Source organism: Hyaena hyaena, unplaced genomic scaffold, assembly GCF_003009895.1.
Source record: "Hyaena hyaena isolate Hyena2069 unplaced genomic scaffold, ASM300989v1 scaffold_7, whole genome shotgun sequence".
Taxonomy (NCBI): Eukaryota; Metazoa; Chordata; class Mammalia; order Carnivora; family Hyaenidae; genus Hyaena; species Hyaena hyaena.
The window spans coordinates 2,317,465-2,333,621 of record NW_024080639.1 but is presented as its reverse complement, the minus strand read 5'-3'; the positions used below and the strand labels follow the sequence as shown (position 1 = coordinate 2,333,621).

At 35.3% G+C, this 16,157-nt stretch overlaps 1 protein-coding gene across 6 annotated transcripts in view; it reads left to right on the top strand.

Moving 5' to 3' along the window:
* The first annotated feature begins 1,650 nt into the window (after nt 1-1,650).
* The window catches only part of CHD9 (chromodomain helicase DNA binding protein 9), a 155,792-nt gene continuing 141,285 nt past the window's right edge, over nt 1,651-16,157 (top strand). For all 6 annotated transcript variants that reach the window (XM_039241375.1, XM_039241365.1, XM_039241356.1 and 3 more), the window contains exon 1: nt 1,651-3,225. In XM_039241375.1, coding sequence (XP_039097306.1) covers nt 1,768-3,225 — 1,458 coding nt within the window. In that variant the 5' untranslated portion in view covers nt 1,651-1,767. The remainder of the gene's footprint in view (nt 3,226-16,157) is intronic.

The following is a 16,157-nucleotide window of genomic DNA, read 5'->3' as shown; positions in this document are numbered from 1 at the left end:
TATTTTTCTGATGGCTTTGTTCAGTTGAGACCACATAGCAATTATAAAGTCTATAAGAATATTTGTTTTTGTGTTTTACTTCTAAAATCGTATATTTGTTAAAGCACCTAGATACCACTGTGATTAATAATAAGTCAATTTCTAATTAAAATTAATGTAGACTTTGGTAGTTTTTACTTTTCAGAATTTTTCAAAAGTATTTCTACATTAAAATAATGAACATTTTGTTTAGGAAATTGATATTTCTTAATATGGGCCTTCCAAAATAGAAGTTCTGGAAGGTTTCTTAGCCCTTTTCTGATTTTTTAAAAGTTTATTTCTTTATTTTGAGAGAGACAGAGACAGTGCAAGTAGGGGAGGAGTAGAGAGAGAGAGAGAGAGAGAGAGAGAGAAAATCCCAAGCAGCCTCCACACTGCCAGTGCAGAGCCCGATGCTGGGCTTGAGCCCGTGAAGCTGTGCAATCATGATCTGAGCCAAAAGCAAGGGTTGGACACTTAACCAACTGAGCCATCCAGGTGCCACTGGCCTTTGCTAATTTCTAAATAAACTAATATGTAGAGGAGCAGGAACCTCCTTTGTGGTTCTCTATGCAAGACAATAGGGCAGAGCCATAAATTGCCTTTGTTAAAAATGTTTTGAATAATACAGGCCTAGAAGAAAATTAGCTAGCTGTTTCATGTTAGATCCTTTCCACACAGAAGTAGCGTGTATGTGTGTGTGTGTATACATATATTTACATAAATGTAATCATTTTTTCTCTTAAGACTATCATAAGACTAATTTATTGCTTAGCTCAAGCTGCTCCTGTTTATTTTTGCCTCAGCTTGATTGTTACCACACATCTATTTGTACAGTTTAGTAAATAAGCAATATTTGTATTACAAATGATTTACTGGGACAGCAGGAGACGTAGGGACAGAGTAATGAATGTGACCATTAAAAGGAAGCTGCTTGCTTTTACTACATGGGTATCTAAATCAGTCGGCTCTTAGGAAGGCTCATCTTCCATGGAGGTGGGCAAGGGCACCATGATAGCAAGATGTGGGAACATACCACCTGTCTGCTGACCTGATGGCTAACTCATCTCATTTGGGCCAGTTTAACATGAAATCTTAAAATTGTTCTTCTTGACATATTTCCACATACTATATGAAATCATAGATTTATCTGCTCAGGAGGCCTAGAGCAAAACATCACAACACAGTCAACTAATCAGAAGATCTGATGTCAGCGATCTTAACAAGACATAACTTTCAAGTGTAATACATATATTTTTTATACATGGCGGAACTGCTGGGGAGTGTTGGCAGTTTTATGGTCTAAGTGAGAGTTCTGACATACCATTCTCAAGTTTACATTCTGTCAAAATATATGAACTTCAAAATGAAGCGTATACATTATTGCTTTTAAATGCATATAGTCATGTCCCATGCACCAGCATTTTTTTCTTTGTAGGGAATATTAATGAGCTTTTTGCAATGAATTATTCTAGTAAGAATACTGTACATTGAGATTATAGGTTTTTTAAATCCTATATAAACTTTGTAGAACTTCTATGAATACTCGTCATTAAACTTTAATTGCTTTTTCTTATTTTCCTAGGATTCTGACACTTCATGACATGTCATTATCTAGAGCAATAATGAAATTGACCTGTTTCGGATTAGTTGATGACCTTTGGAAATGATCCGATAATATCTGCTATAGAGAAGCTGAATATACTTCATTTGGAGTAAACAGCCCAGATCGTCACTGGATTTTTCAAGATGACAGATCCAATGATGGACTTTTTTGATGATGCCAATCTTTTTGGTGAGACCTTAGAAGGTTTGTCAGATGATGCATTTGTACAGCCAGGACCTGTTTCACTAGTCGATGAATTGAACCTGGGTGCAGAATTTGAACCTTTGCACATAGACTCACTGAACCATGTTCAAGGTACTCCAACACATCAGAAGATAACTGATTATGAGCAGTTAAATCAGTTTGATTCAATGAAATTTCACCAGGTCAGTCAGCCTTTTGGTAGCCCAGCTGAACACGTGTTATCTCCACACTCTCAGTTTAATTGTTCTCCAATCCACCCCCAAAACCAACCCAATGGTTTGTTTCCAGATGTAGCAGATGGCAGTCCAATGTGGGGCCATCAGACAGCTACCAGCATTTCAAATCAAAATGGGTCTCCTTTCCATCAACAAGGACATTCTCACCCTATGCATCCAAATAAAAGCTTTGTGGTACACCATGACTTTGCCTTATTTCAGGCCAGTGAACAACAAACACAGTGCACTTCACTACGCTCACAGCAAAGCAGAAACAGTCTTAACCCAGGGCAAAATTCTCTTAGCCAGTCTAAAAATTTTATGGATGTCAATGTTTCTGGTCCACACAGAGTCAGTGTTAGCCACTCATCACAAATTACGAATGCATCTACGTCGCAACAGTCTCTCTCAATGCAGCAATTTCCTCAAACATCAAATCCTTCAGTGCACTTCCTCAAGTGTAGCAATCACCAAGAAGGGAATTTTAATGGACCTTCTCCAAATATGACTTCTTGTTCTGTCAGTAATTCACAGCAGTTTTCTTCACATTATTCCTTTCCCAGTAATCACGTCTCACCCAACAGTCTTCTGCAGTCTTCTGCCGTTCTTGCACCTAATCATACAAATCAGCCTTTATCTGATTTTACTGGAAGTAATTCCTTTTCACCTCATAGGGGAATCAAGCAAGAATCCACTCAGCATATGCTAAATCCCAATACATCGTTGAATTCAAGTAATTTCCAAATGTTGCATTCATCACATCCTCAGGGTAATTATAGCAATTCAAAATTATCTCCTGTGCACATGAACTTCCCAGATCCTGTTGACTCAGGAACTCAAATGGGCCATTTCAATGATCACGTAGAAACTAATGGCTTTTCATCTTTAGAAGAGAATTTACTTCATCAAGTGGAGTCTCAAACTGAGCCATTCACAGGACTTGACCCAGAAGACCTCCTGCAGGAGGGTCTCCTCCCCCAATTTGATGAGGCAACATTTGGACAAGATCATTCAAGTCATGTTTTAGATCATGACCTTGAACGGCAGTTTACTTCACATCTGGTAACTCGGCCTTCAGAGATGGCTCAAACTCAGTTGCACAGTCCAGCTCGCAGTTGGCATTCATCACTTTCAAATCATCAGCATTTACATGACAGAAACCGCCTATATTTACAGCGACAGGTTTGTAGCTCTTTTATTTTGGTGATTTGGGGTAGGATGGACTTTTACTTGTTGAGTTAATTTTATGTGAGACATATTGAAGGTTGCTGAAACTCAGTCATTCTGTTAGGTGAATATGCATATTTTGACATACTTTGTTGCTTTAATAGTCTTCTATTTGGAAGTTATTCATTGATGTGCTCAGAGCAATACATTAACTTCTCTATTTAGAAAATAGTCAGGTTTTAAAGCCTTTTTGGTAACTTTCAATTATAATTGCCTTTAACGGAAGAATTTGTTGTCAAAAATGAAAACCATAATTAGAAGCAAAACAGTAGACTGGGGACATTTTATCTCAATGTTTATTATGTTAATAATCCTATAAAGAGCTCATATAAATTGATAAGCAAACTTTTAAGACCTCAGCTGATAACTGGATAAAGCATAGGAGCTGAAATTCATAAAAAGGTAAGTTGAATTAATAAGCAAAACATTCAGAATAATATACAACTTTAATAATTTAGTTTGCAGTGTGGTTTCATTTTTATGTATTAGAAAAAAATTTAATGTTAATGCTTAATGCTGGTGAGTTTATGGTGAAATTAGAACTTGTATGCCTTCATTAACTGATACAGATATTTTGAAAAACAACTTGGTGGTATATTTGAATATAAAAATACCCAAAATGTGGCAAAAGTAATATACCCAAAGATATTTATCTTCTATTATCTATATAGGACAGTTGAGGCATCGTAGTTTATTATTGTAGCGTATAGGTGGACTGTCACAAGCATTAAAAAGACTTTGAAGACTAACACTGAAGACCGTATTAATGATGGGGGAAAAGCATAATTCAAAGTTAAGATCACAGTAAAGTGGTTAAGAGTACAGGCTCAGTACCACACTACCTTGGTTAGAATCTTAGCTACTGTTACTAGTTGTGTGATTTGTAGCTAATTATATAATTTCTGTGTGTCTCATTTGCTTTACCTTTCAAATGTGGAATAATAACAGGATCTACTTAGTAGAACTTCAGTAAGGACTAAAAAAATTATAATATGTAAAAGTATTTAGAACTATACTTAGTATATAGTAAGCACTTCCTAAAGGTTTTTATACTTGTGCTTTTTCTCATAGCAGTATGAAAATATGCATATGAGAAAAATATTGAAATAGGCTGTTTCAGGATAGTGCAGTTATACTTTCCTTTGTTTTCTATAGTTTTTGTCATGTTACCATGTTGCTTTTATTATAAAAAGGAATTTAGTGTAATATTTTATCATTTGTCTGAAATCTTGCTAAATTAAGGATTCCTAAAATGCTTCAGTACTTGGTTACCTCTGAGATTTGGTGGACAATGTAATATATCACAGTACTTGAAATTGAACATTTAGGGACCATTTATTCATTTCAAAGCCTCCAGGTGTTTGAAGAAGATAAAATCTTTATATCTTTTCCCTTAGCTTGATTTTATTGGTTTCAAATGGTATTTTCAGTACATTTTTTGAAATGTTTAGATAGATTTTAAGATATTTAAAAGACACTCATAAGCCCTCCCTCTTCTTTCGTGGCCTGAGTAGAATATTATGATTTTGCTCCCTCTACTGGAAGAGGATCAAGCATCTTCTTTAGAAGGACCCTGGGAAAAACCCCTGCTGCCTGAACCTAGGGTCATCTACCTACTTAATAGCTACATTTCTGACTAGTTGGACTAGTCATTTTGTTTAGTGTATACTTGAAGTTATGACACCCAGAATTTATTTACTGTTTACTTTTATTTTTCTAGGAGCCATGTCATCATTTTAATTTTTTTTATTTCATGTTTTTCTAAACGTGTTCTACTGCCTTTGAAAGAAATTATAGATCTGGAATGAATAAAGCGTAATTAGAAATAACTAAAGTAGTTCCTTATGCTAACATGTAGATAGTATTATCTCAGAGAAATTTTGTTCAGATCCATCCTAAGCAACCTTCATAAATCATCTTACTCTACTGATACATTTATATGGCTTTGTTTAAATCTTTTCACCTTTTTGTTCCCGAGTTTGTTTTATTTTGCTAACTTCTTATTATTTATGTTAGATGTTCAAAACTGGATAAAGGGCAGTTCATTTGGAAAACCGTTTGGACCTATTGAAAAGCTGTTCTCAAGTTTCCTACTTTTTGTTAGTGTTAAGAATAATACTTGGTAGTTGTCGATTGTGGGGGTGAAGACGAAGGGTGGATTTGGTAGAGAAGGTAGAGGATTATTATGATTGAGTTTTATAGGTTGTAGATAGGCTTTATATGCACTGAATCATAGGTCACATATCCTAAATATGTGAAATTTGAATGATTAATATGTGTAATTTTAATAAATGTTGGCAGAGCTTACAGGTTTTTTTCATCTATGTAATTTTCAGCATGTTCTGCATGGTTATGATTACTACATAGCAAAAATGTTGATTAATGAGTAGCTCTTCCTACATTATTATGGTCTTTCCCCCAGATTCTTTGGAAATAAATTTTTTTTCTTTTAAGTTTTTTTTTAACTGTCTCTCTTAATTGCAAGTAATTTCATTTCAGACTAAATTAACATTGTTAAATGTATATATATATTATGATATTAAAAAATAATCTCTTCTTTGGCATAACTTTTGGTTTATCCAAATTTAAAAAAATGAGATTCATTTTGTTATAGCTGAAACAAGATATTCTTTAACCTAATGTGTGAAAATTCATAGTGGCACTCTATTGAGAATTCTAGAAGGCTCCAGTAAGGGTGTTGGATGCATAAAGAACACTTCAAAGCCTTGCTTTTTCTTGTTTCCCACCTGAGGTGGGGTGGTTGTGGAGATAATTTCAAATGTCTTGAAGTAAGTACTCTGAAGTCTATGTCAGTCATTAAAAACAGTGAATATTGGGGGCGCCTGGGTGGCTTAGTCGGTTGAGCGTCCGACTTTCGCTCGGGTCATGATCTCGCGGTTCGTGGGTTCGAGCCCCGCGTCGGGCTCTGTGCTGACTGCCAGCTCAGAGCCTGGAGCCTGTTTCAGTCTGTGACTCCCTCTCACTCTGACCCTCCCCTGCTCACGCTGTCTCTCTCTCTCCTAGAAATAAATAAAACATTAAAAAAAAATTAAAAAAACAAACAAACAGTGAATATTGCTGAGAACATTTCTTATATAATTGACTCTAGAATTTTACCATGAGAAAAGAAAAAAGGTAAGAAGCCATAGCCAGTGTTCCTAAATAGAAGTACTCACTAAACATAAGAGAAAGTACTAGCTTATTTTTCTGTGTAAGTTTTAGAGCACAGGAAGTTTGAGGAAAACATACTATAAACTTTTCATTGCTCTCTTATGACAAACACCTTTTGCTATTTTGTAACAGAAAATCTTTTATTTTTGTCTGCTTTGTAAAGTAGAAGTAACATGTGTGATCTCTCAGTGTTATCAGTTCAATTAGTGTAAGTTTGATAGGCGTGTAAAATATGTGGGATAACTGAAAAGCAGTCAAAACAAAATAGAATTTTAGGATGTTCAGAATTACACATAATTCCTTGTTGGCCTCATATGGTGATGAATTCATTACTTTATTTAGTACCTTGCATTTTTATTTGATTTTCTTCCCAAGGATAGGGAAGCTTACATTACCTATAGGCTTTTAAAGAAAGTAGAGAAAGAACTGTTTGAATAGCTTATGTAGGACACATTTTAAAACAATGGATTTATTTTTGGATAAAAATTTAATATGTGGTTTTTAAAAAATTGGACAATATATAAAACAAGCAAATTAAAACTAAGTTACTTGGGGGGGCGCCTGGGTGGCTTAGTCAGTTAAGCATCTGACTTTGGCTCAGATCATTATCTCATGGTTCTTGGGTTTGAGCCCCACGTCGGACTCTGTGCTGACAGCTCAGAGCCTGGTGCATGCTTCAGATTCCACGTCTCTCTCTTTCTCTCTCTCTGCCCCTCCCCTGCTCACACACACACACACTGTCTCTCTCTCCCCAAAAGAAATAAGTATTAAAAACATTAAAACACTAAAATTTTTTAAAAAATGTTACTTGTAATACCATTACCAAAGAGGCCATTGTTGACATTTTGCTGTATGAGTTTCCATTGAGATCTGTTGTCTCTCATCCCTGTCCTTCACTTTCATATTTTTGCATTTATTAAAAAAATTTTTTTAAATGTTTTTTTTATTTATTTCTAGGAGAGAGAGAGAGAGAGACAGCGTGAGCAGGGGAGGATCAGAGAGAGAGGGAGTCACAGACGGAAACAGGCTCCAGGCTCTGAGCTGGCAGTCAGCACAGAGCCCTACGTGGGGCTCGAACCCACGAACCGTGAGATCATGACCTAAGCGAAAGTCGGACGCTTAACCGACTAAGCCACCCAGACGCCCCTTTATTTTTGCATTTTAAGAAATAAAGTTGAGGTCATTATAGTTCATGCTTTTTGGCAAATGGCTCTTTTCACCTTCCAAATTACTATGTTGCAGACATTTTTCAAGTCATTAACTGTTTTTATGAAAATGATTTTGAATGCTGAATAGTTTACCATTACAAGGTTGCTAAGAACCATGTAAAAAATAAAGTTATTGAGCACTGGAAAAATCCGAATCATGTTTAATTAAAATATCTTTATATTTTTCTTGCATATATAACCATGACAATTCAATTTAAAATAGATGTGCAGCAGTAGCAAAAATTATGACTAACATGTAGAGCACTTACTTTGTGCTAAGCACTATTTTGAATACTTAGTATTTATTAACACATCATCCCTCACCACACTCCTTTTATTTGGATACAGTTATTTCTGTGAATTTCCGTGGGAGGAAATTAAGATACAGAGAAGTTAAATAGTATATACCCCAAGTCACACAGCTAGTGTGGAGATACCCAAGTGGCCAGACTGGATTCAAACCAAGTTTGATTCCATTACATGTTGTCTTACCCACTTTTCCATTCCTTCAGAGGATGTTAGTATGTTGTGATATGTAATAATAATATACGAAATGATTTTTCCCTACTCACCCCCTCCCCCTTTCAAAAATCTACTGATGAGGCAGAAACTTGTTTTAGAATCTTTAAGTGGAAAAGAGCATGCATCTCCTGTTTTCTGGCCACGTTGGCAAATAGTTTATCCAAGGGAAAAACACTGCTAAAACAAAGAGAAGTAAACCAAAATAGCTATTGCTTCCAAGAGTGCTAAGACATTTTTTATAAAATTGTATAATAAATAAGATGGCAACAACAAAGCTCCAAAGATAAACCTGATTGCTTTCTTCAAGTGTTTAAAGAATGTTGGAGGGGCACCTGGGTGGCTCAGCGGGTTAAGCATCCGACTTCAGCTCAGGTCATGATCTCACAGTTTGTGAGTTTGAGCCCCACGTCAGGCTCTGTGCTGATGGCTCAGAGCCTGGAGCTGCTTCAGATTCTGTGTCTCCCTCTCTCTCTGATCCTCCCCTGCTTGTGCTCTGTCTCTCTCTCTCTCAAAAATAAATAACATTTAAAATTAAAAAAAAAAAAAAAAAAGAATGTTGGAGGTCAGAATTAGGCCTGCTAAGTGAAAGTCACAGAGCAGCAGATGATCATGTAATGCTGAGGAAGAAGTTTGAAATCTCTTTGAAGGAAAACAGGTAAATAAAACGGCTCAGATGTGTCACAGAAAAAATTCCTGTAGTGGGTGTAAAATGGACTAAATTGGTGGGTTCTTTTCCACTCTTAAGACTCTGCAGTTATCGTTTTTGGGCTTCATCGCAGCACGTATCATTCATATTGTTGCCTGTTTAGCTCCTGAGTGGTGATTACAAATAATGAAGAAAGATAAAGCAATGTGACAAGTTCCCTGCTATCCAGCAATGTCAGGGAATTTATTAAAGATAAGTACATTTTCCAGATAGTTGAAATGTATTCTATTAAGCATGAAAATCTTTAATTATATGGCACCCTCTCTCACCCCCAGAGGGCGACGGTGGTAGAATGTTAGGAAGAGATGAAGAGTTTTATAGGGAGATCTTGTATATTCAAGTATGGTTATTCTTACACCTAAGTAAGGATCCCCACTGTAGAAAAAACCTGTTGGAAGACATTTCTTAAGCAGAAACATAGCTAATTTTGTGTATAAAGAAAGTTGTTTTTAAAAAAGAGAGGAAAACCTATGTAAAACTAAAGGGATTTGCTGTATGTTCATTTTCGTTGCACTCAGAGGATCCCGAGCTCTTTGCTAGGTTTTTTTTCACCTAGTGGTGACTTTAAAGTCAATAAAGCAACAGATAAATGTAATTAAAAAAACTTGTCACTCCAATATTCTGGACAAAAAGAGAAAAAATTAAGGAGTTTTAAGATTGTCTCCTTGAACCAATTAAAAATCTTATAAAACACCATCCCTCTCTTGATCAGAGTTTATGCATTTGGTGTGGTATTGCTCATAATAAGTTTCAGAATTCCTCTTGTCTAAGCCAGAACACAGAATAGAAATTATGTCTAGGAATTTCCCTTTTAGTCCTTTCCCCCCCCAGTTAAAGTGAACTAGGTTTTGGCTTTGACGTTTCTGTCATGTGTTCAGGATGAAAATATTCTATTTGAATGGAGAAATTTGTGGAATAGTAGCTAGTTCTAATAACTAACCTGTGTACCATACTGTAGTAGAAGAGTTGAGCTCTGCAGTGCCTACCACAAAGCAGAGTAACAGAAACTCCAATCATTAACAGCAGCTTTAAGGCTGTTGACCTCTAACATGCATACTTAAGGGTGAAAAGTGAACAGGAAGTGAATTCCAGGGGTGGGGAAGAGGCAGCAGCAGTTGGTGAGAAATTTGTGGATTTGTGCAGTATGAGAAGAGCATGAGATCCAAGCCAAACTTAAAAGTAGGTCTAACAAAATTTTATTGTATTTAATTTCATTATTGAGGTGCACTTCCAAATAGGTTAGGACTACTCATTTACTTGTTATTAATGTCTGAAATTGAAAGCAATGTGTTAGGGCTACTGAGCCATCCAACTTTATACCTATTATGATGACATGGATTCACGGTGGTTTTGGAATACATATTGTGGGTGATCAGGTTTCTTCATTTATTCGGCTGAGATTATTTTAAACTAAGGAAATATTTTAATACAATGTAGTGTGGGTAATATAGGGAAAGGGATAGTAAGCACATTGTTGGGAAGCTTGGATTGCAGTTTCAGTTAAATAAAATCTGGTAATTTGCTATGCTCAACTGTACAAATAATACCTTGCACATTTATGATGTAAGTAATACCTTACCAATTATGAAAGAAGGACAGTCTTTAAAGCAAGATTTTTTCCTGCATGAATATGTTTGTGTGCCTGAAAGCAGTACAAGTTTACTTTGACAGTTTCATGGAATTTCATAGAATTTTCGAGCTGGACAAGGTTTTCTTCTCTTCTCAAATACAAAAAAAAAACAACCAAAAACAGTGCTAGAGAAGTAAAAATTTGCTTCCTAGCTAGTTATCAGATTCATATTGTAGTTTAAACTCAGAAATGAGAGTGATACCATACAATAGTCACATACTTAGATTTCGTGTGTTGTTATAAAATGCAGTTATAACTGATTGTCTCCAAATTGAGAGATAAGTTAACTTTTGGGGGGTTTTGTTTATTTGGTATATATAGTTTTTAATGTGTCAAAGTTTTAAATACATCTTTAGTCTTAAAAAAAAAACACCCTTATTGTTATTTGTAAAATGTAGGTATAAATTGTGTATACTGAATTTTATAAAAGTGTGTTTTGGAAATGTTGCATTTTTAATGCTTTCATTCAACGTTTACTAGGTGACCACCAGGTGTATGAGATTATGCTGGGTAGTGAGGTTGCAAAAATGAAGGATATGGTCCTTTGCCTTCAAAGAACTCAAACTGGAAAAATCATACTTTCCTATTTGATCTATATTACTTCAGAGTTGTTCTCTTTTCATTTCTGATTCAGTTTTGATTGACATTGGTTTCCAGCACTTTCCCTTCGCTGTCCAGCTAAATGTTTTGGAATGAGTGATTTACAAATAAAAAATACATTTTTTTGGCCTATCCTGTTTAAAGGAGGAGTTGCAGTTTCTAGGTTATCTCTTTGTTTCATGACTTCTTAGCAGTCTCTCATTATTTGATTCTTTGTATCCATATAATAATATATGAACATATATTATACAACTGTCAGAGGTCCAGTTGCTTTTGTGAATGTCAGAGCCAAGAAAGCAACTGGACCTCTTCTTTTGAGTTTCTCATCTATTTAAATTTATCACAAACTATTGCAAAACTCTAACAAAGCTGTGTGATGTATTCAACTGTGCTATGTATTCAACTTGGAACACTACATTTTCTTTCAAAAAAGAAATAGTTACTGAGAAATATAAGGTGATACTGCTAGACAAATTTTCCAGGGCTTTATTCTCCTAAATACCTCAAATGAATGTAAGACTTTCAGAAGTAATTTTTAAAAAATTAAAATAGTAAACATTGAGTATGAATAAAGATAGAAATAGTAATAAAATTTGCACAGTATTTTGGAAAATGGTTTTGTTAACATTATTTGAGTCTTTTGGTAATAATGTGGTTGTATGCAAGTTAGTAATATTTCCCAGAATTTGCAGATCAAGTATTTGAAGGGTCAGGAAGGGAAACGACCTGCCTAAAGTCAAACAACTACTAATTGCTTAGCAGAAACAGCACATGTTCTTTGAGCACCTGCTATTTATATGTCAGTTGCTATGCTAGGTACTAAATGTAAAATAGGAAGATACTTATAAGGCTAGGCCTGTGTTTTGTTATTTTACAAGAACAAAAATGGGTTCAGGTCAGCTTAAATGATATTAGAAATGTTAATATTATGAATGCCTTTCAACTGTTGATTTTGAAAATATCATTTTATTTAACTTTTTATTTTGAAAAATATTTTAAGCTTGTGGAAAAGATGAAAGAATTATATGATAAACATGCATATCCCCATTGACATAGACGCATAAATTATTAATTTTTGCCACAGTTGCTTTCTTATTTTTATTTTTAATAAAAGGTACTTTTAATGAGTGTTAAAACTTAGTATCACCAGTAAAAATATCATGATAGTTTATATATGTATATGTTATATATATGTATATTTGTTGAATTCATCAACAGTGAATATATATATAATTGTAAGAGTTTTGCAATAGTTTGTGATATATATATATTAGAGAGAGTACATGAGCAGGGGAGAGCTGCTGAGAAGGGGAGAGACAGAATCCTAAGCAGAGTATGGAGTCCAACGCAGGGCTCAGTCCCACGACCCTGGGATCATAACCTGAGCAGAAGTCAAGAGTCAGACACTCAACCCACTGAGCCACCCAGATGCCCCCACCCCCAGTTATTTTAACATAGCTCTACTTAGATCAGGTATATTCTCCTATAAGTATACTTTTATCACAATCAAGAAATTAACAGATAGTAACAATAAATATCATAATGTATAATCCAATATAATCCTATACAAATATTATGCAATCCAAATTTCAATTCTTTTTAAAAAGATTTTATTTTTAAGTAATCTTTATACCCAAAGTGAGGCTCGAACTCATAACCCTGAGATCAAGAGTTGCACACTCCAACTGAGCCAGCCAGGCATCCTACCTGACAAATTCAAATTTCTTTTTTGTTTTTTTAACTTTTTAAAAAATGTTTTTCATTTATTTCTGAGAGAGAGACACAGCGTAAGCAGGGAACGGTCAGAGAGAGAGGGAGACACAGAATCTGAAGCAGGCTCCAGGCTCTGAGCTAGCTGTCAGCACAGAGCCCGATGCGGGGCTCAAACCCACGAACCGTGAGATCATGACCAGAGCCGAAGCTGGACGCTTAACCGACTGAGCCACTCAGGCGGCCCCCGACAAATTCAAATTTCTTAAGCTATCCCATAATGTTCTTTAGAGATGTTTGTTTTAAAATCCAGGATCCGAGTCAAAAAGCCAGACATTGCATTTAAGTGGTTAAATGTTAATGTTATATGTTAATATTAAATGTTAATTTAGTCCTTAAATCTCCTTTAACCTAATACAGGTTTTCTGGGCTTTTTGTTGTTCTTTCCTGATGCTGACATTTTTTAAAAAGTCCAAGCCAGTTGCCTGTATTTATCTAATTGTTTCTTCATAATACAGCTTAAATATTATTTTTTTGGTAAGAATGCTGCAGATGATTTTATGTAATTCCATTGAATTCCATTAGGAGGCGTGATGTTAGTTTGTCCCATTATTGGTGATGTTGAGTTTTATCACTTAGTAAAAGTACCTTTTCCCCCTTTGGAATTAATAAATAAATTAAAAAGTGGAATTTTTTTTTTTTTATCAGGAGTTGGACCCAGGGATTCAAAAGAACATTAAACATGTTATAAGCTATTGTCATTATTATTTTTGAATATTTGGCCAGTGGAAATCCTTTCAAGCCAACTCCATGCCCTCTTAACATGTCCTTATCAGTCTAATTATTTCTCTGCTTTCTGGTGCAAGAAGGTGTTTTTAATTTCCGTTAGACGTGGAATCAGCCTTTTTTTTTTTTTTTTTAAGGAGCTCATTTACTTTGTGAACCCTGTGTAATGCCATAACATCTCAGAGTACCATTGTATAATTTCTGAGCTGTGTTTCATGTTGGAAGCTTGTGATTATATGAACAAATTCTGGAAATTTTTTATTCAGTTTCATAAGTACTTTGTCAGCCTGTATGATTTTGCATGATGCCATGCTGTGTGTGAAATAAAAAGTAGTCTTTGCTTGGTATGTGCTTTAGGTATGTGCTTGGTATGTGCTTTTGAGAATATGCCTTGTGCTAAGCACTGATGCAGTTATAATTTTAAGATAGTTTTGTCTGTAAGATATTCATTTGTTGATGAATTCAACAAATATATTTTTATTTTTTTAATTTTTTAATATTTATTTATTTTTGAGAGAGAGAGCACGATACACACAGAGTGCAAGCAGGGGAGGGGCAGAGAGAGAGGGAGACACAGAATCTGAAATAGGCTCCAGACTCTGAGCTGTCAGCACAGAGCCTGACGCGGGGCTCGAACCCACAAACCATGAGATCATGACGTGAGCTGAAGTCGGATGCTTAACCAACTGAGCCACCCAGGCGCCCCAACAAATATATTTTTAATACTTGACATATATAAGACATATGGTAGGCATTCTGCTTTTCTGTAACTCATGAGGGCGATAAGACCCATATAACAAATATACATGAACCAGCCTCTCGAATAATGTATTGTAAGCAGTATATGCCTAGACAAGATATATAAATAATCTAAAATGGTGGTGGATTCTAAATATTACTTTATGTAGCTTTGTGTTTCTCCTTTGGGTATTTGTAATATTTCAGATCTATTAATGAAAGTGATTTATTTCAAGCATCTACTGACTGCCTAGTATATGAAAAGATCTAGACATTTGACAACTACGGTAGTAAACATGTTCCTTGCAAATATTCAGAAAAAGTTTAGAAAGCATAAGCAAGAAAAATCACTCCTTATCACACCAAATAGAAATAATTCCTTTTTTATATTTGGGGATCTATGCTTTCAGTCATTTTAAAAATTGAAGTATAGTTGAAGCGCCTGGGTGGCTTAGTCGGTTAAGCGTCCGACTTTCGCTTAGGTCATGATCTCGCGGTTCGTGGGTTCAAGCCCCGCGTCAGGCTCTGTGCTGACTGCCAGCTCAGAGCCTGGAGCCTCTTTCAGTCTGTGACTCCCTCTCTCTCTGACCCTCCCCTGCTCACGCTGTCTCTCTCTCTCTCTCCTAGAAATAAATAAAACATTAAAAAAAAAAATTGAAGTATAGTTGACATGCAGTGTGTATGCTTTTAGTCTTATGTTCTGTATCTGTTTACCTATTTTTTTTCTGTTTCAAATGTTCAGCTTTATTTAGATATATTTGACATATAATGAACTGAACATACTTAAAAGTGTACACTTTGCTAAACTTTGATATATATATACCAGTGAAACTGTCAACACAGGGTAATGAACATACTCATCACCCTAAACGGTTTCCTGTTGCTCCTTTCTTCCATTTCCCACTCCCCACCCCACAAAGGCAACTACTGATCTGATTTCTGTCACTATAGATTAGTTTGCACTTTTTAGAATTTTACATCCATGGAATAATACAGTGTGTACTCTCTGGTTTCTTTTATTCAGTGTAGTTGCTTTGAGATTCATCCAGTAGGTACAGGTATAGTAGTTCATTTTGTTTTTTATTCCTAAGCAGTATTCCTTTCTATGGATATATTGCAATTTGTTTATCCACTTGTCTTTTGGAAGAAGATACTGCTTCTAGTTTGGGATTATCATGAATAGAAGTGCTATGAACGTTAGTGTACAGTCTTTATGAGGACACACTTTTTTTTTTTTAATAAGAATATTTTATTTCATCTACTACAAGATTTACATCTTTGATATTTGAAGACCTCTGAAACTGGGATGCATCTTTCAGTTGATAGCATTTTATAATCTCTCTCAGGAGGCAGTGGTTGTGAAGTGGTCAGAATTACCTGTACATGCATTCAGAGTGTCAGGGAGGCAGCAGATGGAAGGAAATTCTGGAGACAGGAGCAGAAGGCACTTTTCCCTGGTAGAAAGCAATTCTTGTTCTAAGTGCTGGCAATGTTTCTGGAGCCCGATTCAAAGAAAATTAGCTTTGCATAATTACAGAACCATGTTTGGGAGACTCTCAGCCTTGGCTTTTCATATTATGAATTATTTTAGGAAATGCTTCATCACCAGCATTTTTCATGGCACCCAAGGTAATTTTATGGGGATGAACTTAGATACTGATGACTCTCAGTGGGAAATTGATGAAGCTTAGGACTCTGAATTTGAAGCAGTTTTAGGAATACCTCAACTGATTTATTTCACTTACACTTTCCTTCTTATGTATGCACAAAGGTGTGATTTATGATTAAAAAAAATCTGTGTCTAATTAAGCCAAAA